This window comes from Bactrocera tryoni, unplaced genomic scaffold (assembly GCF_016617805.1).
Source record: "Bactrocera tryoni isolate S06 unplaced genomic scaffold, CSIRO_BtryS06_freeze2 scaffold_925, whole genome shotgun sequence".
Taxonomy (NCBI): Eukaryota; Metazoa; Arthropoda; class Insecta; order Diptera; family Tephritidae; genus Bactrocera; species Bactrocera tryoni.
The window spans coordinates 576545-602073 of NW_024396572.1; the positions used below are offsets into that span (position 1 = coordinate 576545).

A 25529-nucleotide genomic window follows, 5' to 3' on the forward strand; every position below is an offset into this window, starting at 1 on the left:
TGCGATAGCGGATGATGCTAATATTAATGACATCGGACGTTTAACTATATTGCCATCTTCGTATATTGGTAGCCCACGGAATATGAACGAATATGCACAAGACGCAATGTGTTATGTAAGAAAATACGGTCGACCGGATCTGTTCATTACATTTACATGTAATTCGCAGTGGGATGACATTAAAAACAATTTATTTGCAGGACAGTCGACAACCGATCGTCATGACATTACTGCGCGTGTTTTTCGGCAAAAATGTAAAGCAATTATGGATTTAATTACGAAATTATATGTATTTGGGGAGGTGCGTTGCCATATGTACTCCATTAAATGGCAGAAAAGGGGATTGGCGCACGCACATATACTAATTTGGCTGGTACATAAAGTAACTCCGGATCAAATCGATAACTTTATATGAGCTGAAATTCCTAATCCAATACCCAAGGCAATTTACTTCAGACACAATAACGGGCAATGACGGATATCCGTTGTATCGACGTAGATCACCTAATGATAATGGCAAAACGGCAACCATTAGAATGCATAACCAGGAAGTTGAAGTTGATAATCGTTGGGTGGTTCCGTATTGTCCATTATTATCGAAAATATTCAACGCTCATATAAATGTGGAATATTGTAATTCTGTCAAATCCATTAAATATATTTGCAAGTATGTAAATAAAGGGAGCGATATGGCTATATTCGGTTTTGCTGATGAGAATAGAAATTACTCAGTATCAAATGGGTCGCTATATTAGTATCAATGAAGCTGTCTGGAGGATTATGTCGTTTCCAATGCACGAAAGACATCCTGCGATTGTTCACTTCTTGAGAATGGCCAACGTGTTTATTTTAATGTAGCAAATTTATTGGAAAGAGCAGCGCAACCACCAGCAACTACGTTAACAGCTTTTTTTAAATTATGCGAAACTGATACATTTGCGATAACTTTGTTATATTTTCATAAGTGCCTCAGTATTACACATGGAATGTGTCTCCGAAAAAATTTCAAAGACGTAAACAAGGAACAGCAGTTCATGGGCATCCTGGCATTTTCCAAACAGATGCAATTGGCAGAATATATACAGTACATCCAAACAATGTTGAGTGTTTTTATTTGAGATTGTTATTAGTTAACGTGAATGGCCCAAAATCATTTCAAGAATTGAGAACAGTCAACGGTCATTTGTGTGAAACATACCGTGAAGCATGCCAACTTTTGCATTTGTTGAAGGATGACGCTCATTGCGATTCAACAATTCTTGATGCATCTATTTGGGCTCATCCTCAACAAATACGAATGCTGTTTGCCGTTATATTATCAACATAAATGCCATCAAATCCACTTGAATTATGGAACAAATATAAACATAATATTGCAGAAGATATTTTAATTCGTATGCGTCATCATGCAAGAAATCCTGATTTGTTGATAACTTTGGAAATGTACAACGAAGCTTTGATAATAATTGAAGATAGGTGTCTACGGATTGCAAATAAAACATTAGTACAATTGGGTATGACCGTACCAAATCGTGACATGCATAATTTGTTTGATCGTGAATTGCAACGTGAGCGGGAATTCAATTCTAATGATTTGCGTTTATTTGTACAATCGAATGTAACCAAAATGAATATTCAGCAAAAACATGTCTATAACACAATCATGCAAGCCATTTCCAATAATGCAGGTGGGTTATATTTCTTGGATGCACCTGGTGGTACAGGCAAAACGTTCGTTATATCACTGATTTTAGCCACTATTCGATCGGAACTGAAAATTACATTGGCACTTGCATCTTCGGGAATTGCTGCTACATTATTAGAAGGTGGTCGGACAGCATACTCTGCATTAAAATTGCCATTGAATATACAGGTGATTGAAACTCCAACTTGCAATATTTCAAGAAATTCTGCTATGGCAAAAGTTCTGCGATTAACGTCAATTATTTTATGGGATGAGTGTACAATGGCGAATAAAAAATTACTAGAAGCATTTAATCGAACAATGCAAGATTTACGTGATAACCAACAGCTTTTTAGTGATGCTTTGATATTACAGCCAGGGGATTTTCGACAAACATTGCCTGTCATTCCTCGGTCAACTCCTGCTGATGAAATAAATGACTGTTTGAAGTCATCAGTTCTGGAGATATGTACAAAAATTGACACTGAACATTAATATGCGTATTCACCTACAAAATGATCCAGCTGCCCATGAGTTTTCAGAACAATTGTTACAAATTGGTGATGGCAAAATACAAATCGACAGAACCAACCAATTACGAAATCGATAGATGAATTGATTGAATGTGTTTTTCCAAATATTCTTCAGAATTACAGAAACCATGATTGGTTGACAGAACGCGCCATCTTAGTACCGAAGAACATTCATATCAATGCATTAATTTTCAAATTCAAGCAAAACTCCCAGGCGTAGTTACGACATATAAATCAATTGACAGTGCTATGAATCAAGATGAGGCAATGAATTATCCAACTGAATTTTTGAATTCATTAGAACCGGCTGGTATGCCACCGCATTGCTTGAATCTGAAAGTGGGTTCTTTGATTATATTATTGCGAAATATTAATCCACCAAAACTGTGTAATGGCACCAGATTGGCAGTGAAAAATTTATTGTCAAATTTGATTGAAGCTACGATCTTAGAAGTTCGTTTAATACCGCGAATCCCTATGATTCCAACTGATATGCCATTTGAATTAAAACGATTACAATATCCTGTGCGTTTATCATTTGCGATGTCCATCAACAAAGCTCAAGGGCAAACACTTAACGTTTGTGGCGTGAATTTGGAGGAGTCGGTACCCCCAGCCGTTTGTTTATTCATGCTCAAAATGGAAAAAGAAAAATTATTGTTTATCCAAATGTTTTGGATTAATCTTATTGAAGTTGACATAAAGCCATAACGGCAGTGCATCTATATATACAAAAATGAATGCCATTTTTCGTTGTGACTTTATAACTCAAGAATAGCTAGCAAATAATTAAATACATATTTTTTTTTATAAATGAGTTTGATTTAATATTTCACTTCATACGTAGCGAAACACGTACCGGGCCGCTATAAACATTATATGTATTCATTGTATTGCTTTCAAAAAATCATAAAGTTCTGCTTATCTGTAACATCACATTCATTGACTGTTAGGCGGTACAAAGTTCGCCGGGTCAGCTAGTAGAATCTTAAAAATACCCTAAGCTAGCTGTGGTTCAACGGCAGCGGCGTCGGCAGAGTTTAACGGATGTTGAATGGTCAGCAGAATTGAAGTTGATTAGTGTTGTTGATATTATTATTTATTGATCAGCAATAATGTCGACCACTTTTGGGAGTTGCAGCGGATGTTTGTTTATGTTATTCAACTTTAACAACAACATTGTTGCAATGATTGTTGTTATGTTGAAATAAATATTTGTTGTGTCAACTTTTAAGTTATTGAACTTTAACAATTACATTGTAGCAATGAATATTGTTGAAATAAATATTTGTTGTATTAACTCTCCCTCCTCAAATTCCTACTTGTCCTCAAGTAGCTTTAAAAGTATGGTATGTTATTAAATTGTGGTTGGACTGATCTAGGAAAATTGTTCGTTTCACTCATGATTTCTGTCGGAACTTTTCCAATTTGTAGGATTAAGCTGTTGTCAATATCTTCGATTTCCGGGATATGGTCTGCATTACTGAAATCACACAGCGATTCTTTGCCCTCAACCAATTTAGAAATACATTTGGATTCTCTTAAGTTAATGGTTGTATCTTTTTTACAAATTTTTATATTGTTGGATATTTTACAGTTTTTTGGTACTTTTAACATAGAATTTTCGGACAAAAATATTTCATCTATTTCTAAGTGAACTATTAGTTTATTTCTTACAACTGGTTTTATTAATACATATATTTTGATAATTTGTTGCTTCTAATTCTGGGATTTTTACAATGTAAACAATAGCTGTTTTATTATGTAAGACTGATACTTCAGCGAACTCTAACATTTCTTCGACTGATAGAGTTGTTATATTATTTTTTTGAAATATTTTGTGGACTTCTTGTAATTCTATTTCGTTTAAAAGTAAGGATATTTATTATATTTTGTTTTGCCCATTGAGTTGCATATTTGACATTTATTATTTCTTCTTTGATTAGTCTTACTTGATTTTGGAAACTTATTGCTATTTCATTATTAAACAAATTATCTTTCTTTATTGCATTTTTTAACATATTTGAAATTGTAGTTAAGTCATTAATTCTATTGTGTAGTTGTTTATTTATAATGGTCTGGTTGTTATTGTTTGCATTAAGGCTATTTAGATTATTTTGTATTATTAATAGATCATCATGATCTGGATTTCCTGCAACATATTTCCAGGCTGATCCAATCCAATTTTTTGATCTAGTTTGGCGGTCTTGCAAAGTGAGTGTATTTAATGCAGTGAGTGATTGTACTATTTCGTGAGTTAGAGTATGAAAGAGATAGCTTGTTTTAAGATCTTTAATGGTATGTTCACGAATTTTTAATTTTTAGAAGTTCAATTTCTATTTGCTGAAGATCTATAACAGTGAATTATAAAAGGTTAGAAATAATTTTTTTTTTTTTTTTGTTTTTTAATGTTAGACATTTGACTAACTAAACATTTTTGATGTTACTTTTATGAACAACTCTCCCATTTGCTGTAATAATTATTGTGTGTTTTTACAATTTCTTTTTTATATCGTGATGAAAGTTTAGATCCTAATCTGCTATTTTGCTTAACAAATATTGTCTGCCCTGGTGTCTAAGTTTTAATTTTTTTATGGTCCTTGTTATGGATTTCTACCTTCATTTGAGTAAATCTGATTTTAAAGGATCTTAAATTTTCCGTATACAGTCTTTGAATCTGTCCCATTATGTCTTCTGTCGTGTAGATTCCATATGTTACTGAAGGGTTTGGTACTTTCTCAATATTTTCATTAGATCATCATCAGAATAAGTTGGTTGAAAAACATTGTGTCTATGGAATGTAGGAAATGGAATGGTAAACTTATAGTCAGGAGGATGTTCTTTGTAAATAAAAATTTGGTTTTAAAAACGTTTATCGGTACCTCAATACTGGGGATAAGATTATGAGAAGAGCTTTGAGCACTGTGTTGGGTTTCTGTTATTGAATTAATTTCATATTGTTTTGGTACTCGAGACAATGCATCGGCTACAATATTTTCTTTTCCTAGTTTATAGAGTAATTCCTTATTGTACTCATCCAGGTATGACTTCAATCTTTTAATCGCTATTCCACCTTTTTTCCAATTACAATTATATGTAAGTGGCTCGTGATCTGTACTTGTGCGTATTTCGGCTTCAACGTTAGTGGTATAGGTCAGTTTGTCATCGGGTTTTGGAAACAAATTTGGGCATTTTTTAATCAAATGATTTAATTTTTTTCGTTGATAATTTGCGAGATGATCTAATTTGGGTATAATTGCATTTACTGATTCAAAATTTTTCTCTTTTATGGAAATACTCATGCCGTTTCTAAGGAACAATTTACCTCTTTCGGTGTCAATAATTGCACCAAGTTCCTTCAAACTGTCATTTCCTAATATTCCGTCAAATGTTCTGAGTGTGGGTGATAAAAAGAATTTAACTATTGATTTTGGATCATTAAACAAATTAGCCATTTTGTAATGGGTTATTTTTATTTTACCTCCTACGGATACTGCACTAATTGGGGTTTCATTCTGTAGTGGATTCTGAACAAATTTTGGCTGAATATAATTTCTATTGGATCCGGTATCAATTAGTATTTTAAGCATTTGTCCGCTACTCACCTTACATTCGAAATATGGAAGTGAGGAGTCAGTTATTTCTAAAAAATTAATATAAATAGAATCGGTTTGCTGTTCTTGGTCACTATTTTCAATAACTTCGGTATAGTCGCTAAGTGTTTCATCGTAATCTGTTTGTTCTTCTTGTTCTGAGATAGTTTCTTCATCTTCGCTAAGGACAATAACATCGTCAATGTCTAAAAAATTCAGATAAGTAGAATCGGATTGCTGTTCTTGGTCACAATTTTCAATAACTTCGGTATAGTTACTTAGTGTTTCATCGAAATGTGTCTGTTCTTCTTGTTCTGAGATAGTCTGCTGATAATCAGCCATAGTTGGTACTGATTCTTCTGTACCTGTTTCTTGATAAGTGTCTGTCTGAATATTAAAATTCCTTTGTCGTTTGGCTATCTCGACAGTGGGCATGGGTGGTCTTTTACCTAAATCAAATTGTGGTCGGTTCATGTAGTTAATCTGCTTAGTTTGGATACTTCTGTCAATGTCCATCGGTTCAGGTCGTGGTTGTGGTTTGGCAACCATAGGACGAGGTGGTTGGTATAATGGTCGTTGTATGTTATGGTTCTGTGCAAATTGGTTACCTATATTAGTAAAATATGGCCTTTGTTGTGGTTGTTCGAAAAAATTATTTAATTGTCTGGGATTCATAGTTGGGTTTTGCGGTGTGTTAATTCTAGGTGGAAGAAATGGTCTAGCTTGAAAATATGAAAAATGAGGTGTCGGAACTTGGCGTGGTACTAACGTTGGTCTATTGGGTTGATTTCTAAATATATTTTGTTGTCCTCTATTTGACGCATGATTGGTACGGTATGCTTGATTTTCCAGTTTCAAACATAAATGCAATGCAGTTGGCAAATCAGCAGGCTCCTTCATGCCGAGAAGACGTGAAAGGTCTCCACGTATTCCGCGAATAAAGGTATCAAGAGCCTTATCCCTGTACAACTTGGTCATTAATTGTTCTGATTCCCTGCCTAGTTCCATACAGCCTATCTTGTTGAGGATCAACGATAAATGTTTATAGACGGCCTGACGGAATTCTTCAACAGACTGGTAAGCACCTTGTGCTATGGTGGTCATTTGGTACTCTAATGTACTCAAGTCCCTTTTGTCTGCGTAGTGTAGCGTAAGGCATTTGGAGATGGCACCCCAATTTAAAGGTACGTTGTACGATTCTAACGCAGTGTCTGCGTTACCAGTTATTTTATTGCGAATGGTATACAAAATACCAAAGTATTTTGGCGTACCAACTGTGTGTTCGTAAGTTCTTAAAATTCTGTCTACACTTTTTTTCCATGAGCCAAACTCAGCTGGGTCACCGGAAAATTCTCTTAAACTTTTTACTATGTCTGTCACTTTGTCTAGTTCTCCTAAATTACCTAGGTGCTCTTGGTCAATTCCTTGACTCTCTACATTAGTAAAATCAAATGTTTGATTTTGAGTTTGTTGTAATAAAATCGGTAATTGTTCATATAACACTTGCCGAATGGCATTTGTTAAGTCGCTAGGTTGGGTCATATTTCTGTTTTTTTGAAATGTCGCTTGTCTTTGTCGTTGGTGGGGATTTTCTTCAATATCAATTAATGGGGGTCTAACTAAATTATTTGGATTAGCCATCCGTTTTATCAAAATTAAATTTTGTATTATTAACTTAATTGGAGTATTTTACTACCATAAGTTTTTCTTGATTCGCCTTAATTAATCAATATCATTATTTTAATTTATTATTATTGTTTTTGAAAACCAGTAGCTGGTTTTACCCTTTTATCCTGGAGGGTCCTTTGGGTAGGAATCGCAGAATTGGGTTAAATTATACTACTTTTGCGTACAAAACTTCGTAAATTAATTGTTTGCAAAAGTAGGAGTAATTATTTTATTATAGCTTTACGCCTTTTTTAGAAATATGTTATTTATAATTTGAATTGCTTCCAAATTCCAATTAGATATATTTTTTTAAATAATTTCCACTTTGCTTAATTATAGACTTTAAAAATTTCCACATAATATTCACTTTATAATTTTTCAATATCTTCCACTTTACTTAATTATATACTTTAATTTTTATAGAGAATTTCAAAATTTTCAGATAATATTCACTTTAAAATTTTAATTTCTGTTTTAATATAATAATAAGATTTTAAAAATGTTAAATTTTCACACTTAATTTTTACTTAAATCTAACTTACATTGCTATTTTTTTTTTGGTGTGGCTGCCCTTCCTGGTAGTCCGGATCTCTCCCGTTTGGTTTTCTTGTCCCTACTAGGGATCCTGCAACGTACTCTTGAATAGAAGGTGTCCTGCGGGTTTGCCTTATAAGACTTGTAGTCCACCGATGTTGTCCAACAAGGTCTACTTTTAAGTTTTTATCCTCGTTGGTCCCTGCTCGGGCGCCAGTTAAGTTCTTCTTTATTGAATTTCCAAAAGAAACTGATACATAGAATCTTATACTATGTTCGGACCGACATTGAAAACATTTTGAAAACACATTTGTATGTTGTGGAATCTAAGTCGTTCGGACCGACAATGTGTGTTTTCGATGGGTTTTCACTGACAACTATCAATAGCGGCATTCTCTTGCTCTTGCAAGATTGCACAATGACACAAAATGCAAAAATCCTATACCGAAATATGCAAGGCCAAGAGAGCACCCATTGCAGAATATAATGATATATGACGGCACGAAAATAAACATGGGTTTTGGTCTGACATATTTTACAGCCATTGCAAATAATTTTCTCCATTATTGTTGTTGTGCCGTTGCACCAAGAAGAAAATTCTGCAATTTCTGCACCGTGCAAAGTTGTGCAAGAGCAAGAGAATCCCCCTAATATGAGAATATCAAGTGACAGCTGTATTTGAATATGGAATGTAAACAAATATCAAGTGGCAATTTTGGTCCGGCAAAATATGTCTTCCAAAAACATCGATTAAACTAGAGCAGGCAGCGATTATAATGAGTGGAATGTAAGTTTTCAAGTAGTTTTCAGCGAAAACTGTGTTTTCGTTTGACGTATTTTACATGGACGAAAACACAAGTTTTCGTGCGAAAACCAGTTTTTCCCACGAAAACATGTTTTCGTTGTCGGTCCGAACATAGTATTAAAAATACCCTAAGCTAGCTGTGGTTCAACGGCAGCGGCGTCGGCAGAGTTTAACGGATGTTGAATGGTCAGCAGAATTGAAGTTGATTATTGTTGTTGATATTATTATTTATTGATCAGCAATAATGTCGACCACTTTTGGGAGTTGCAGCGGATGTTTGCTTATGTTATTCAACTTTAACAACAACATTGTTGCAATGATTGTTGTTATGTTGAAATAAATATTTGTTGTATTAACTTGCATGCATACATATGCGTACACATGTGAATATGTCACCAACAAAAAATTGGTTGACCGTGACAACGGAGATGCGAAAGAAGCGTGCGACAATTGTTATTATGAATGTATGTACATTTGTATATGGCTCGCATTTGCTTTTGTAAACATACAGACAAATGTGCCAAAGAAATAATATACATATGTACATAGGCATGTGGAGCATGAGGTTTTTTTTCGTTACGGAATTTCTGGATTCGGTCTCCGCGCTCAAGGCCCGCGATAGAGGCTATGCAATAGCTTAAAATTGAAGCATTGTTTTACAAAAACAACAATTGCTCAAATTGCAGAAGCATCAAAAGTCAATTTGGCAGCCGAATTGGCGAAGCCCAAATGTAGTAAATTTTACAACAAAAACGATTTCACTCATAAACGCAAGCGCAAATTCTACAATCGACCTCGCTTCATTCATAAAAACAGACGCCGTAACATCTCTCCGGGCATGCCTTTGCCAACAAGCGTCTTTCCGCGACGATGGCAATTTTTCCTAGCGCCTTTGTGGTATGCAACATTTTTCGTCACCGCAATTTGTTTTTCACGCCACACAGCGCCACCTGTGTGCGACATTTTGAGCGTTAGGTATTTCCGTTACGGAATTTTTAAATTCGGTCCCCGCGCTCAGAAGCCCGCGATAGAAGCTATGCAATAGCTTAACAAAATAAATTCTTATACATCTATTAAACATATATAAATAAGAAATTTAACCATATTTTTGTGAGTATTGCTATATATGCTGTTTCAAGAATCTCACAAATATATATAAAAAAAAACAAACCCGAAAAATAAGGATTATAGAAAAGAGTAGATAGAAATAAAGAATTTTTAAGCGAACAAGATAAGTTCACAATTTTGCAAAATGACAGTCAATAATTTTACTGTAGACTATATAGCTAGATTAATCGCTACACAAACCGCAAATTTAAGAACTGAGATAGCTCAGTTGAGTAATAGAATTAAAACTCTAACAAATCCGGCACATGTAACTGAGTATGAAACTCAAGAAATTAATGATTCCATAACATGTGACGAAAATTTAGACATAATAAAGTGTTTGCCAGAATTCTCAGTGTTGATCGTAGCGAAGTAAATTAGCGTAGAGTTCTAACGCGACGCAGTGAAGAAAGTCGCATCATCCTCAAAGTGCCTTTGGTTTTAAACATAATATTTTGTATTTATTTACTTTTAGGCGGGTATGGCTAGGAGTTATATTTTGCGGGTTTATCCGACTTATTATTATAGCAAAAAGGTGTATGCGTTGGTTGCTTTTATTAATTTTATTTACGGTTATTTACATTTTTTTATTTTATTCATTTGGTATACCGGTAATGTATTCTTTGCCTTTTCTGAAATGGTTTGCATTTTATTTATTCTTTGCAGGATAGTATCTCCAAGCCTGGCTCAGATATGGCCAGAATGGGTACTCCTTAGCCCTGGAGTTAGGACTGTGACAATAGAGGGATCTTGCGAGGGAGAGGCCGTGAATAGAGAACGGCTTCGATTCGTGGAGTAGATAATTCTTTATACTTAATTTGAAGCTTTGTATAGTTGATTCCCATTAATCACCAATGTGAGGAGCGCTTATGTAGATGCGACCTTTTGGATCATTTTATGAGGAGTAATAATAATGTGTGTATGCACTAATTTGGCAAGTAGTAGTCCGCCATAGCTCTATGATTTTTTTTCGAAATTTGTTTCCTTTTGTTTTTGTCATTATTGGCGAAAGCCATTCTGCGGGGTCGAAAAATACCATATACTTGAGTTTTTAATATTGTTACATTGAATTCTGACTTTGGTTTTTCTACCTTTATGTGAGGTATTAGAAAATTGTGGCTATATTGGTTGTCGTACGCCATACAACCATTATTTGATCGAGTAGTTGTGGCTTTAGAGAAGTGCTCACAATACTGATCTTTTATAATTTTGTTTGTTATTGGAAGTTTCCTTAATTTCGTATTTGTACTCAACTTTAGTTGGTATGGTGGAAACTGGTTCTGCAACTAGTCCATTTTGTATTTCGCTGTGCAGCGTTTGCATTTTTTGTACCTTTGAGCAACATGGTGTCTCTTGGCAATTTTTAGAGTTTTGCGTTTCGGGATTTGCTTTTGCAATTAAACGTTTGGTTTTTTTAATATGCGCCATTTTTTTGGTGTGATAGGGGATATGTGCTATAATGAAACATTGTATGGTGTCTTTTATGACAGTATAAGCATTTAAATTGGCTTTTGCAATTTGTAAATGTATGCGCATATGACAGGCAACTTGTGCAAAGTCTTTTTGACCTGACAAAGTTGTTCCTTTCGTTAATGTTTAATTTTTTAAACTTCTCGCAAGTTTAAAGCTTATGCCCTCTTGTGCATAGTTCGCATGACGTTTGTTTTTTTTGTTCGGATGTGAACGATTGTGTTTTGTTAAAAATTTTGTTTGATTTGTTTTTGCTTCTAGTTTGGTGTCTATTTAAGCTTCCATTTTGGTCGTGTTTGTTCTTAGTTTTGATTATTTTTTCTTCTACCCTTTCCGCGATTTCAGATTGGGTGGTGAGAAAATCTTTCATTTGTTGCCACGTTGGGCACTTTTTCCGTGATGAGAGCGATTGCTCCCATTGGAGTAACGACTTTTCTGGTAATGCGGCGGTGCAAATGTTTACCAGAATTGGGTCCCAGCTGTCTGTGGGAATATTTAGTGTCGATAGAATCGACAAGCAATTTGAAACAGTGGATTCTAGTTTGATGAATTCAACATTTGTTCATTTCTTAACTTTTGGCAAGTTCATTAGTGTCGTTACTTGTTTATCGACCAGTATTCTTTCATTTTCGTATCTTGCTTTTAGAGCTTCTCAAGCTAAATTGAAATTATCGTCATTAAGAGCGAACTGTTTTACTATCACGCCTGCTTGACCCTTTGTCTTGTATCGGAGGTGATACAATTTTTGTGCTTTTTATAGTTCTGGATGGTTGATGTAAACGGCTGTGAACATGTCCCGGAAGGACGGCCATTCTTCATAACCTCCATAGAATGTTTCTGTGTCACATGCGGGCACCTCGAGGTGGATGCCTGAACTTGCCTCTTGACTGTCTATTTGTGGCAGCTCTACTCTCGGATAAGGAGTAGGTGTGCTTGCTTTTATTAGCTTTAATTGATCGGAGATCATAGCTTTTGTTTCTTCGTACTGGTCTAAGCAGTTTTCGTATATTGCGTAAGCCGATTGTTTCAAATTTTGTGATAGGTCTGAATCGTCAGATTCTATTATGGCGTCATGAGCCGCTGGAGCCGAGTCCAGAAATTTTTAAGATTTTGACCTTTCATTTCTAATAACGATTCAGAGTTTTCTTGAATCGGTGAAGAGGCAAATCTAGCGCAGTATCTTAATATACTGTCACTTTGTGAAATATGAAAATTGAACAACCTGTTTTGAGCGTGTAGCTCCTGCAGGTGTATTTTGATTTGTGTTATTATGAACCATTTCTATTTATTTGCAAAATAATAATATTTATTTATTTTATTTTAGTTTTAAGTTTGCAAATATCAGTATTTTTAATTTATAAACACCTTTTACGTCCGTATGTTTGTATTTGGGTACACCCTAATACTTGGACTTGTATGTATGTATGTATGTGCTTATGAAGGTACTTATGTTTTGTGCAATTGAGAGCTCGCTGAAGAGATCAATGCGCTATTTACATAAGTATGCACGAATTGTTTGTGTGTTTATGAGTATGGTTTTCTTAAGCAATTGAGAGCTCGTTAGAGAGATCAATTTGCTTTTTGTACCCAATCCTGCTTGTTTTTGTTTGTCAAAGAACAAGAGGTATTGCCGGATAATTGCCAATGTGGACTTTGAATATGTGGAGATTTCGTTTAGTGTCACAGGCAGATCCTTTGCCGTATGTTTGTATATAAATGTTTTTATGTTTTCCTTGAAAAAGTGAGAGAGAGATTGAAAATTTATATATGTATGTACATATATATATATGCAGATGTAATATATTTATTTTTTTTTCAGTTTTTGTTGTATGCAATCGAGCCTAATCCTTTATGAAGTATAAGGAGGACTGCCGGAATTATGTTAGAATTAAATATTTGATTTTTTTTTTATAATTTGGTGTGTTTTAAGAACACAAAGTTATTATTAATGTTTTTTTTTTGATAAATTTTTGATATCCGTAAAATTTTATTTTTAGGCATCGCACCTTCTGTTGATTTCTTTCTTGTTTATTAAGTACATATATGTACAGGGTTCTCATTTACTACTCCGTAGCAGCAAAATTTCTAAAATTGTTGCTATGCTATCGCTACCGCTCTCACTTTGTCGGGAGCCACAGCATAGCCTTAGCATAACAATGTGAAGTATGTGCTCTACTCTGCTCCGAGTTTTGTTAGGTAAAAAACTATAGCTGGAGCGGGAGCAAAAAATTAAATTCTGCGCTATGCTCTGGCGTAGCGGTAGCAAAAAATTGGGAGCGGTAGCACAGCAGAGCTAATGAAAATTTTCATGTGCTACAGCTCCCGCATGTGTTTGTCGTTTTTTTTTTTCTTTTTTGCTATTTTCTGTCATAATATTTGAATTAATTGAATAATTCAAACAAAAAAATTGGCACTTGTTGCGTCAAGTGACTTTATAAATCTAAAATCAAATATTTTAAGAAATATATATGAATAAAGTGAATTAGATAATAATTGAATAAATTATAAAATTTTTTTTATTATGTAAAATATTTACCATTTTTATATTACCAAGAACATCATCTATTCCAAATGTATTACAATACTCAATTACTATGAATTTTCGAAATTAATTTTAACTACATATACTTTACCCCTTTTTATATACATTAGGGTGTTTTTTATTTTTTTGAATTATTAATTTTGTTCGGTCCCCTCACGAAATTTCCTTGGAAATACCCTAAAAAAAATTCCCTGAAAATTTTAGCCCTACATATTAACATTAAGAACTGGACCGAGGCATGTAAAAATTTTCCATAGAAAATACACTACAATCTTGGTTTTTTATCTTTAAATTCCTACAGATCAGAGGCATTTTATGGCATCGCTTTGACTTTAGACGCTGTAGCTCTTGTCAGTTATACAAAAAAATGCGAATTTCGTAGAAAAATCAGGTTTAGATACCTGGCCTTTATCTTTTGGAATACACGTGGTTAATATTCATCTACTGATTACCAGTACCAGTTTTATTCCATTGCACTGCGTATTTAAATCAATTAATCAATTTAAAATTGTACGCATATACATACTTCAATGTATATTGCAAAGAATCGAAAAGATTTCTGTATATCTAAAATTATAATAAACCTTTTTATCAACACTTCAATTATTCCGCTATATCTTTATGTTAGATATCCCGTTTGGTTTGTTATGAATGCATTTGCGTCCTTCACCAATAATCTAGCAAAGTATCCGCAGTGCCTTAACGATGAAAACTTCAATGCCATTTTTTGTTGTGATATTAAATATATCGGACGGGTTCGTCTTAAAAGAAAACTACCTGGTTAAGGAGCAAAATCAGTATAACCCATATACTAAGCATGTTTGGATATGAAAATTTTTACTTATTTCTTTCTATTTTTGAATTACTAAAATTTTCAAATGATTCTTACATAAATTTTGAACAAATGCTTACGATATGAAATATAATTTTTGTATTTATGAGCTGTATTGAATTTTAACATAAAGAGATAAAATGTATCCTATGTCCTTACCCTGCTTCTAAGCTACCTTCCCACCAATTTTAAGCCAAATCGGTTCAGCCATTCTTGAGTTATAAGCGACTTTCTTTTATATACCAACTTGTACCATACTTGTAAATGACAATAGCAAAAAAGAAAAAAAAAACAACAAACACATGCGGGAGCTGTAGCACATCAAAATTTTCATTAGCTCTGCTGTTCTACCGCTCCCAATTTTTTGCTACCGCTACGCCAGAGCATAGCGCAGAATTTAATTTTTTGCTCCCGCTCCAGCTATAGTTTTTTACCTAACAAAACTCGGAGCAGAGTAAAGCACATACTTTACATTGTTATGCTAAGGCTATGCTGTGACCGAAAGCATGTTCACTTTTGTATCGAAGGTTTCATCTACCGTTTTTACATAAATAATTAATTGGTTCACATCGGATATATCTGTACTCTCGTCAATACATATGGAAAAATACTTGCTTTCTTGCACCCTTCTCATAGTCATATTATAAATATGTCGGCCTATTACTTCAGTGCGTCGAGTTATAGTTGCCCGTGATAGAGGTATTGTACTGATAGCAGCGAAATCTTCCTGACCTATAGTATTGAAATAATGAAAAACCTTTTGACACATATCTTTAAAAAAAACTCCGTCCTCGAATGGTCTTCCCTGCTTTGCCAGCTCTAAAGCAACAGCAAAACTAGTCTTTCGTTGAGCATAACGAACGCTTTAGTTTTCCCCAATGAATAGTTAATGAATTTCTCATAAAACGGTGTTTTTAGTTGGCATATAAATAATTCTATAGAAATGCCCGTTACCGATTCATAAATAGAATGGTTTCCGCTATAATGCCTTTTAACATAGTACTCCCTATTTCGTTTAGTTATGTGTTTACAAACTAAACACTCAGCATTGCCGAAAAAGTTTTCGGAAAACAAAAACTTGTTTTCCCACTCAATATTAAACATAGTAAAATTGTTAATCAGCGCGCACATACAAATTACATGCGTAGCAGTCAACAGTCGTTGATCAAGTGATTTTCAAATGCACATTAATTTTCCACAATGTGTAGAGAGCGCTTGACTAATACGTGTGAGCGAATCTGTGAGAGAGCAATAAAGTCGGCCGCCCGCGGGCTAGGTAAAGCGCTTCACTGATATAAATGTACTTAGCAAACTTTTCCTTTTGTCTTCACTTTATACATATTTATATTATAGCGCATTACATACAGACCAGGCACATATACAAAGAGTGCATACGAGGGCATACGAATAAGTCCGCAAACAAAAAAAATTATATATATAATATACAGTAGTGGACAGTGAAATCCGGACAACCCGTCGGTTTGTATTTAAAGCTCGATTGTTACCGACAAGTGTAATTTTTTGCGGAAAGGTTTATTCTTTCACTTAAATTTCTGTACACGTTTTATAACAACTTTTAGTTTTATTTTTCAATAGTTTCAAAGTTTATTTCGTGCTCGTGCTTAGTTAAAGCTTAAATATGCCAAATTTAAAAAAATATTGTCCGAATTGCAGAAAAGTAATATTTTGATTTTCCGAAAATAAAATCTGACCATTCGGGAAATTAGTGATAGAGTTGGCTTCAGCAAGTCTTCCATCGGAAAATTTCTAAAAAATGTCGATAAAACCAGGTCTCTTAAAAGAAAAAACTGGCTCTGGAGCGGAGAAGAAAACAAGTTCAAGGAAGATCGGATGATACGTTCTATCAGCATGAGGGATCGCTTCAAAACTGCCGAGTTCATTAAAGTGGAGTTATTTGAAGATGTCGGTATGGAAATTAGCGCAAGAACTGTTCGTCGAAGGCTTCAAGGGGTTGGTTTGAACGCTCGTCGGGCCGCCAAAAAACCACTTTTAACCTCAAAAATGCGTCAAAACCGTTTACGATGGGCAAAAGAAAATCAAAATTGGACTCAATTTGATTGCCGAAATGTTTTCTTTTCAGATGAGTCCAAATTTAACATTTTTTGCAGCGACGGTATGTCCAGCGTGGGAGGGAGAACTGGTGAGCAGTTCAAGGACGAATGTGTTCAAAAACTGTTAAGCAGGGAGGCAGCTGAATGGTCTAGAGTTGCTTTTCTTACTATGGCCTTGGGCAACTAGCCCTAATAGAAGGAACCGTCAATAGGAATAAATATCAGGAGATACTTGAAACCAATTTAATACCTTCAATAAAAAAACACTTTTCACGGATGTCCTTATTTTTCAGGATGACTCTGCGCCCTGCCATCGTACCTGTTGGGTCACCTAACGTTACACCCTATTAGTTATTAAGTTATTTTAAGTTTAATCACTCATATATAAGAGCGCAGACTCAATTGTACTAACAAACTAAGGTATTATTAATTGTACGTGCATAATGCTCCCACACAACTCATTTGTATATGCACACGTATGCTTGTTTACATATGTTTGCAGCAACATAACAGCGAGAATTTTTGTCACTCCTTTTGTGTGAATCTTTCGCTTGTGCATGCATATGGACATCCATCGAAAATATTAGCATAAGTCTAATCATTGTAGTTAATTACATTTTTTACATTAAATAATTTAGTCTACGGCTGACCACCAAGGCGACACGTTTGATTTCCTCGTTCTTCTTTCAATTTAATTACATAGCCCAAATTCTCATATAAGTCATTGTTGTTTCGTTGAACTAACGCGGTTGGGAAAAACTTTTCCTGATCCTACATTTTTTGGCGCCCAACGTGGGGCTAGTGTTTTAAATTGATTTAGAAGTTTCGGATGAATTAAATAAAGTGTAATTTAATTTAATAAAGAAATTTGTACCCGGCTATCTAACATAAGTCTTTCGTGATTCGAATTCTTGGTGGTCATCAAAAGGCTCGCGCATAATAATCATCGTCATCATTATCGCTGGAGGATCGCATCGTTGTACAACTTAGTTGGACATTTCTTCGCAATAAGTTGCAGAGGCTTGGACACCGCATTGCTCAGAATTGAACGCCGTCGCTTCTGCCATCGTTGCTGTTCGCTGCCACTGCGAACGTTTGTCGTCTCTTCTACTCTCGCACTACACTGCAAATACTTGATTCGCTGTCGCTGCTACTGCTCGCTGCTCCTCTTCGCTGCTTAGCTATCAATATCGCTGATACGCTAATACGTCGCTTGTATGTGATCACGCATCACATTGCATCGCTGCCGCTGCCGCTGCATTTGCAATTCTTTCGTCGCTTTTATTTGGTCACACCACCGCTATCGCTTACTCGCATTTCGCTGCAATTTCCAACATATATATATATTTATACCCAACGAACCATTCGAACGGGATTCTGGATTCAAAGCAATCTAATCGCAAGTATAAAACTATTTATATTATACTCATTCGTCGTTATATCGCAAACTTTATATCGTTTTCTAACAAACGTACAATTTATTTTTGGAATTTTTTCGTAAATTGTTGAACATTTTCAACATGTCTTTGGAAGAGCTCAAACAACAACGAGCTAATATTAAGAAAAATATTTCTCGCATAAAAAACATTGTCGAGGCCAGTCTACGGCCAGGTGCTAAAATACTTTCAGTAGCCGAATACAGATGCCGACTTGGTATTCTGGAATCTTATTTCAAAAATGTGTTGTCTACACAGACTGAAATTGAAAGGATAGATCCTGAGGAATGCGGTCGCATGGATCTTGAAGAGCTGTATATAACCACAAAGTTAATTATTCAGTCTCAAGTTACTGAGGATTCCAACACCACACTCTCAGACACCACTTGCGTAATGCAGGCAGGATCGAAGCTGCCCAAACTCAAACTTCCTACATTCACCGGCAAGTACTCTGAATATCAAAACTTCATAACTTCCTTTCAGCAAATTATTGATCGAGAATATAGCTTATCTAACATAGAGAAATTTAATCATCTACGCAATTGTCTCAATGGACCGGCATTAGAAACTATTGACGCCTTTCAAGTTTCCAATGAAAACTATTTGAAGGCATTGGAAAGACTCAAAACTCGATATGACAACCCAACTCTCATACTTTTAGAAAATATTTCCTCTTTATTTGAGCTTTCGCCTATTTCGAAGCCTAAAGGCGGTCAGTTGACAAGTTTAATTGATAAGACATCTGCCATTTACGGCTCGTTATTGTCATTGGGAACTGAAAGCCAAATTTCACAAGCTATGCTTATTTATTTAGTTTTACAGAAGGCAGATGAAGAAACCAATCGCAAATGGTAGGAGTCTCTGGACTTTAAAACTTTGCCGAGTTGGGAAAATTGCACCCACATTTTGGAGAGACATTGCCAATACCTCGACTCAATTGATAACGCTCACACCGTTGGATTTGTACACCAAAGCACTACCAACACGCATAAAGTAAAACCTTCACGTAAAGGCTATTCGTTTTCTTGTTCCAGCACTTGTTATTCGGTGTGTTCCAGCAACAATCATAAAATACACAACTGCGACCGTTTTAAGGCACTTAGTGTGTCGCAACGCTTTGACCATGCAAAAAAGATGGGTCTCTGTATTAACTGCTTATCAAGGGGACATCAGTTATCGAACTGCGCATCAACTCATAAGTGTAAGATTTGTAATCGTCAACACCATACCTTGTTACATCGTAGAAATTCGCCAGATTCGTCAAATTCTACAATTCGTCATCGTTTGACAACATCATCCTCGCCACAGCAGAGGTTCTAGTTCGCGACGTTTCCGGAAGCTATCATCTTGGCCGAGCTTTGCTGGATTCATGCTCACAAGTAAATTTCATAACTGAAGAATTTTCACAAAAACTGATGATTCCACGTAGCAAACACAACATAGAGACTGAAAGTAGTGGTAAGTCCTATACCAATATCAAGTATAAAACTTCCACAAATATTAAGTCGCAAGCAACAAGCTTGGAGTTACCTCTCGATTTTTGCATTACGTCGCACATCGCCTATCATACAGAACCGGAGATAGATACATTTACTTGGCATATTCCTCCAAATATTATACTTGCTGATCATCAATTTAATAAATCGAGGAAAATTGATTTACTCTTGGGGACAGAGAGCTTCTTTAGTTTACTTTCTGTAGGACAAATTAAACTTGGTAATATTCTTCCGATTTTACAGAAAACGTTATTAGGATGGGTCGTTTCGGGACGCTATCGAGCAAGCACTAACGCGCTTAATGCCAAATGCTTGTTTGCTTGTGAGGAGTCTATAGATTTAAAGTTGGAAAAATTGTGGCAAATTGAAGAAATTACAACAAAGCCGAACGTGTGGACACTTGAACAGCACAGCTGTGAAAGATTATATAATGACACCGTTTCTCGAAGTCCTAACGGTAGGATCATAGTGAACATACCGTTCAAAGATGACCCTTCTTGCTTGGGTGAATCTTATAATACAGCTTTGCGACGATTTAATGCGCTAGAACGCCGATTGCAACAGTCCCCTATGCTCAAGAAAGAATACGTAGCCTTCATGGATGAATATGAGAGTCTAGGCCACATGGAAGCACTATGCAATCCAAAATTGGAGGAACCTCACTACTATATCCCTCATCACTGCGTTTTGAAACCAAACCGCACTACAACGAAATTGAGAGTTGTATTTGATGCATCTTGTCAAACAACTACGCAAAAATCGATAAATGACATTCAAATGGTTGGACCTACAATTCAAAGCGAACTTGTAATTACCTTGCTTCGTTTTCGTTTACATCGATTCGCTCTTACTGCAGACATCGTTAAAATGTATAGGCAGTTACTAATCAATGAGGAACGTCGAAGGTTCCAACACATTTTGTAGAGGAGTGCGCCTCAAAGGAATATTCAGACATTTCAACTCAAAACTGTCACCTACGGAATGGGAGCCGCACCCTATTTTGCTGTGCGTAGTCTACACTACCTCGCGGATCAGTATGTGTCGCAATTTGTCGTTGGGTCAGATGTCGTCAAATCATCATTCTATGTCGACGATCTGCTGTGTGGAGCTGACTCACTTGCGGAGCTATCAAGGATAAAACATGAGGTAGCAGAGTTGCTAAAATTAGGTGGATTTGAGCTGTCAAAATGGCATTCCAACCACCAAAGTTTCAGAGTCGAACACAAGGATTTAAATCTTGATACTTCTGTCACCAGTGCTCTTGGCCTTAAATGGGATCAAATTAAAGACCATTTTATGTTTTCATTTCTACCAAAGCAGCCAATAAATGGAACCCTCACTAAAAGGACAATTCTATCCATCGCCTCATCGCTCTTTGACCCAGCACCAGTAATCGTTACCGCTAAAATTCTACTTCAGGAACTGTGGTTGTTGAAAATTGAATGGGATGAATCGGTCCCACAAAACATCGCATCGGCATGGCAAACTTTTGTCAACAATCTCTCGAATTTACCTTCTGTTAGAATTTCATGGTATTGTTTATCTGCTAACATGAAGTCTTTACAAATACATGGATATTGTGATTCTTCGATACGTGCTTACGGCTGCGGAATATATACACGCATAGTTGACAATGTTGGTAATGTTAGCGTTCGCCTGTTTACGGCAAAATCACGAGTGGCACCTACTAAACGACAGTCACTCCCAAAATTGGAACTTTGCGATGCACAACTACTTGCTCGACTTTTTGCAAAAATTAAGTCAACATTTTCTAATTACACTTTCGATACGTTTCTTTGGACAGATTCGCAAATTGTTCTTCATTGGCTTCAAATGCACTCGAGTACACTTTCAACCTTTGTTGGGAATAGAGTATCGGATATTCAGGATTTGACTGTGGATGCTTGTTGGAGACATGTGCCAACGAAAATCAATCCAGCAGACATGGTTTCCAGAGGAAGCACATCATTAGAACTCACAACTTCAGTTTGGTTTAATGGTCCTGAGTTCCTATACGAAGATGAAAGAAAATGGCCTAATGGAAAAAGTAATGACGTTGACATGGAAATTGTTAATGCAGAAATGCGTAAATCAGTATTTAACATAATTGTAAACAATAATTATCTTCTTGAAGCGCTTGACAGGTACAGTACTCATACTCGAGAAGTGCGGGTTGTCTCATGGATGCTACGTTTTTACACTAGACTTAAAAAAGATAACACGAAAAAGGTTGATGGACCACTTACTCCTGATGAACTACATCGCGCTTTGCTATGCATTGTTTGGAACGTTCAACAGCAGCATTACGCTGCAGACATTCGATTGTTGCAACGAAATAAATTGACGAATGGTATACTACGAAATTTGAATCCGTTCTTGGAAACAACTCAAGAATTTGAACTACTGAAGGTTGGAGGTAGACTTGAAGTGGTCAATCTTCCAGAAAGCCAGAAACATCCTATTTTACTACCAAGTAAATGTGGATTTGTTATGCGATATGTTCGATATCTACATATTAAAAACTACCATGCCGGACCTAAAGCGCTGGTGGCTTTAATTCGTTTACAATTCTGGATCATCAACGCTCGTGATCTCACTAGACGTATTGTCAGATCATGTATTCATTGTGTGCGCTACAAACCGAAATTGCTTCAACATATGATGGGTAATCTTCCTGTTGAGCGATTAACACCAACACGCCCATTCTCTCGTTGCGGCGTCGATTTCTGTGGACCTGTCAACATCTATCTTCGCGTCAGGGGCAAAATACCCTATAAAGCTTATATTGCCATATTTGTTTGCTTCGCGACAAAGGCTGTCCACATCGAAGTCGTTTCTGACTTGTCTACGGATGCATTTTTGGCATCACTCAAACGAATGATTGGAAGAAGAGGTCTTCCATCAGATATTTATTCTGATGATGCAACTAATTTCGTCGGAGCTTACAGCAAACTTTCAGAACTGAAAGCCTTTCTTTTCAAGAAGGAAACTAAAGATGTCATCACAAATTATTGCGCTAATCAATTTATTAATTTTCATTTTATCCCTCCTAGGGCACCTCATTTTGGTGGCATTTGGGAGGCCGCAGTTAAATCAGCCACAGGCATCACTCAAACGAATGATTTGAATCGTAGCGTTATGAATACCAAGTTAACATACGAGGAACTCACTACAGCCTTAGTAGAAATAGAAGCAGTTCTAAATTCTTGGCCTCTATCACCACTTTCGTCTGACCCTAGCGACTACGAAGCTTTGACTCCAGGTCATTTCTTAACTGGTAGTGCGCTAAAGAGTCTTCCGGAGCGAGCAGTAGCTGACAACGTCAATCAAGTCAACAGATGGAATCAAATAACTGCCGTCAAACAAATATTTTGGAAACGTTGGTCACACGACTATATAAGCGATCTGCAAGCGAGAACAAAGTGGAACACGCAATGGTTCTTATCCATGAGGACAATGTACCACCGCAACGATGGCTAATTGGTCGTGTCATAGATGCTATCCCAGGAAAGGATGCACGAGTCAGAGTGGTTGATGTGCGAACCTCAAAGGGTATAATTCGTCGCCCAGTCCACAAGACTGCAGTTTTACCTGTTTGAAAGTCCTTTCAACGGGGCCGGAATGTTGGGTCACCTAACGTTACACCCTAATAATTATTAAGTTATTTTAAGTTTAATCACTCATATATAAGAGCACAAACTCAATTGTACTAACAAACTAAGGTATTATAAATTGTACGTGCATAATGCTCCCACACAACTCATTTGTATATACACACGTATGCTTGTTTACATATGTTTGCAGCAACATAACAGCGAGAGTTTTTGTCACTCCTTTTGTGTGACTCTTTCGCTTGTGCATGCATATGGACATCCATCGAAAATATTAGCATAAGTCTAATCATTGTACCTAATTACATTTTTTACATTAAATAATTTAGTCTACGGCTGACCACCAAGGCGACACGTTTGATTTCCTCGTTCTTCTTTCAATTTAATTACATAGCCCAAATTCTCATATAAGTCATTGTTGTTTCGTTGAACTAACGCGGTTGGGAAAAACTCTTCCTGATCCTACAGTACCAAAATAGTAAGTATCCATTTTTTGTACAACCAGATTTTATTGCTATAATTTTAATTACAAATTTTATACTTATCCTTTTTTCTTTCTTTAAGGTGAAGAATTATTTATCAAATATCGGGTCTCTACTTTGGAGTGGGCAGGTAACAGTCCGCATTTCAATCCCATTGAGAACCTTTGGTTTATAATGAAGGCTCAGGCAGCACAGAAGAGACCAAAGAATTTAGCAGAGCCGTGATATAACGGTATTGGAGCAATAACAATAAAAAACCTCATAAATTCAATGCCAGAGCGTATAAAAGCCGTTATAAAAAGCAAAGGAGGTTTGACAAAATACTAAAAAGAGTGCTTTTGTATAAATTAATATTTCCTTTAACTAAAACTCTATAATCATTTCTCTAATGTAAATAAAAAAAATTAGTCACTGTTTATATTGCTAGTTACCAAAATGATACAATATCTAAAATGAATAAAAAATAAATTTATTTGTGCAATCCACTACAGTGACTTTTTTACGCTTAATTCTAACGTATTTAAAAAAAATTTAAAACACAAAAATAAGAAGGAAAAACTATGATTTTTAGTTGTTCGGATTTCACTGTCCGCTACTGTACAATATATTTAATATATTATGGCTTAAATATTTCAAAAAAAAAAACTACGTAAAACGATATACGCGTATTTCAATAAATTAATCGTTAATTCGGAAATAAAAACTCTGATTTACGTAAAAGATTTTTCGGGTTTTTACATTTATCTGAATTTATACTGAAAAATATATTTCACTATTATCAATTTATTGTTACTAAATGAGCACAGACTCTAAAGATTCTAAATCTGCTCAATTTTTAAAAATTCCGAAAATGATTTATGATGACAAAAGTCCAAGTACACCTGCAGAAGCTACACGCTCGAAACAAGGTGCTACAAAGCAAAAAAGGGGGAAAGATATTTCTTACGCTAAATTCAATTCTGGGAGTGACAGCTTAATAAGATACTGCACTCGATTTGAATCTTCACCGATTCAAGATAACTCTGAATCGGTGCTAGTAAATAAAAATCAAAATATTGAAAATTTGTGGACACGTCTCCAATCTCCATATGACGCAATAGTAGAATCTGACGACTCAGATCTACCAGAAAATTTCAAATCCTCGGCTTACGCCAAATATCAAAATTGCCTTGACCAATATGAAGAGACGAAATCCATGATCTCTGATCAATTAAAATTAACAAAGTCAAATGCTCCTACTCCACAACTGAGAGTAGAGCTGCCACAAACACAAGCCCAAGAGGCAAGTTCAGGTATTCACCTCAAAGTGCCAGCATGCGACACAGAAACAAGTAAAGAATTCATAAAACTTCAATCCACTGTTTCAAATTGTTTGTCGGTTCTATCGACACAGAATATTCCCACAGACAATTGGTACCCCATACTGGTAAACATATGCTTAGCGGCATTACCAGAAAAATCGTTGCTTTTGTGGGAGCAATCGCTCTCATCACGAAGAAAATGCTCAACGTGGCAACAAATGAAAGATTTATTAACCACCCAATATGAAATTGCGGAAAGGGTAGATAAAAAAACGGTCAGAATTAAAAACGTTCAACACGACCTAAATCGAAGTTTCCTTAGACCCCAAGCTAGTAACAACAACAGTTTAAACAGAAGCTTTT

At 35.7% G+C, this 25529-nt stretch overlaps 1 protein-coding gene and 1 long non-coding RNA gene across 2 annotated transcripts; both read left to right on the plus strand.

The window, feature by feature from the left end:
- The first annotated feature begins 18360 nt into the window (after positions 1–18360).
- LOC120782065 lies at positions 18361–19131 on the plus strand. The gene has a single exon (XM_040114220.1). It carries the CDS (start codon positions 18361–18363, stop codon positions 19129–19131), a length of 771 nt encoding a protein of 256 aa, XP_039970154.1.
- Positions 19132–22389: 3258 nt separating this feature from the next.
- LOC120782059 lies at positions 22390–24346 on the plus strand. Its single transcript, XR_005706215.1, has 2 exons — positions 22390–23861; positions 23948–24346. It is a non-coding gene; the product is annotated as an uncharacterized LOC120782059 (long non-coding RNA).
- The last annotated feature ends 1183 nt before the right edge of the window (positions 24347–25529 follow it).

Coding starts and splice junctions, on each gene's coding strand:
- LOC120782065 (XM_040114220.1), top strand. CDS start 18,361: ATGTCTTTGGAAGAGCTCAAACAACAACGAGCTAATATTAAGAAAAAT.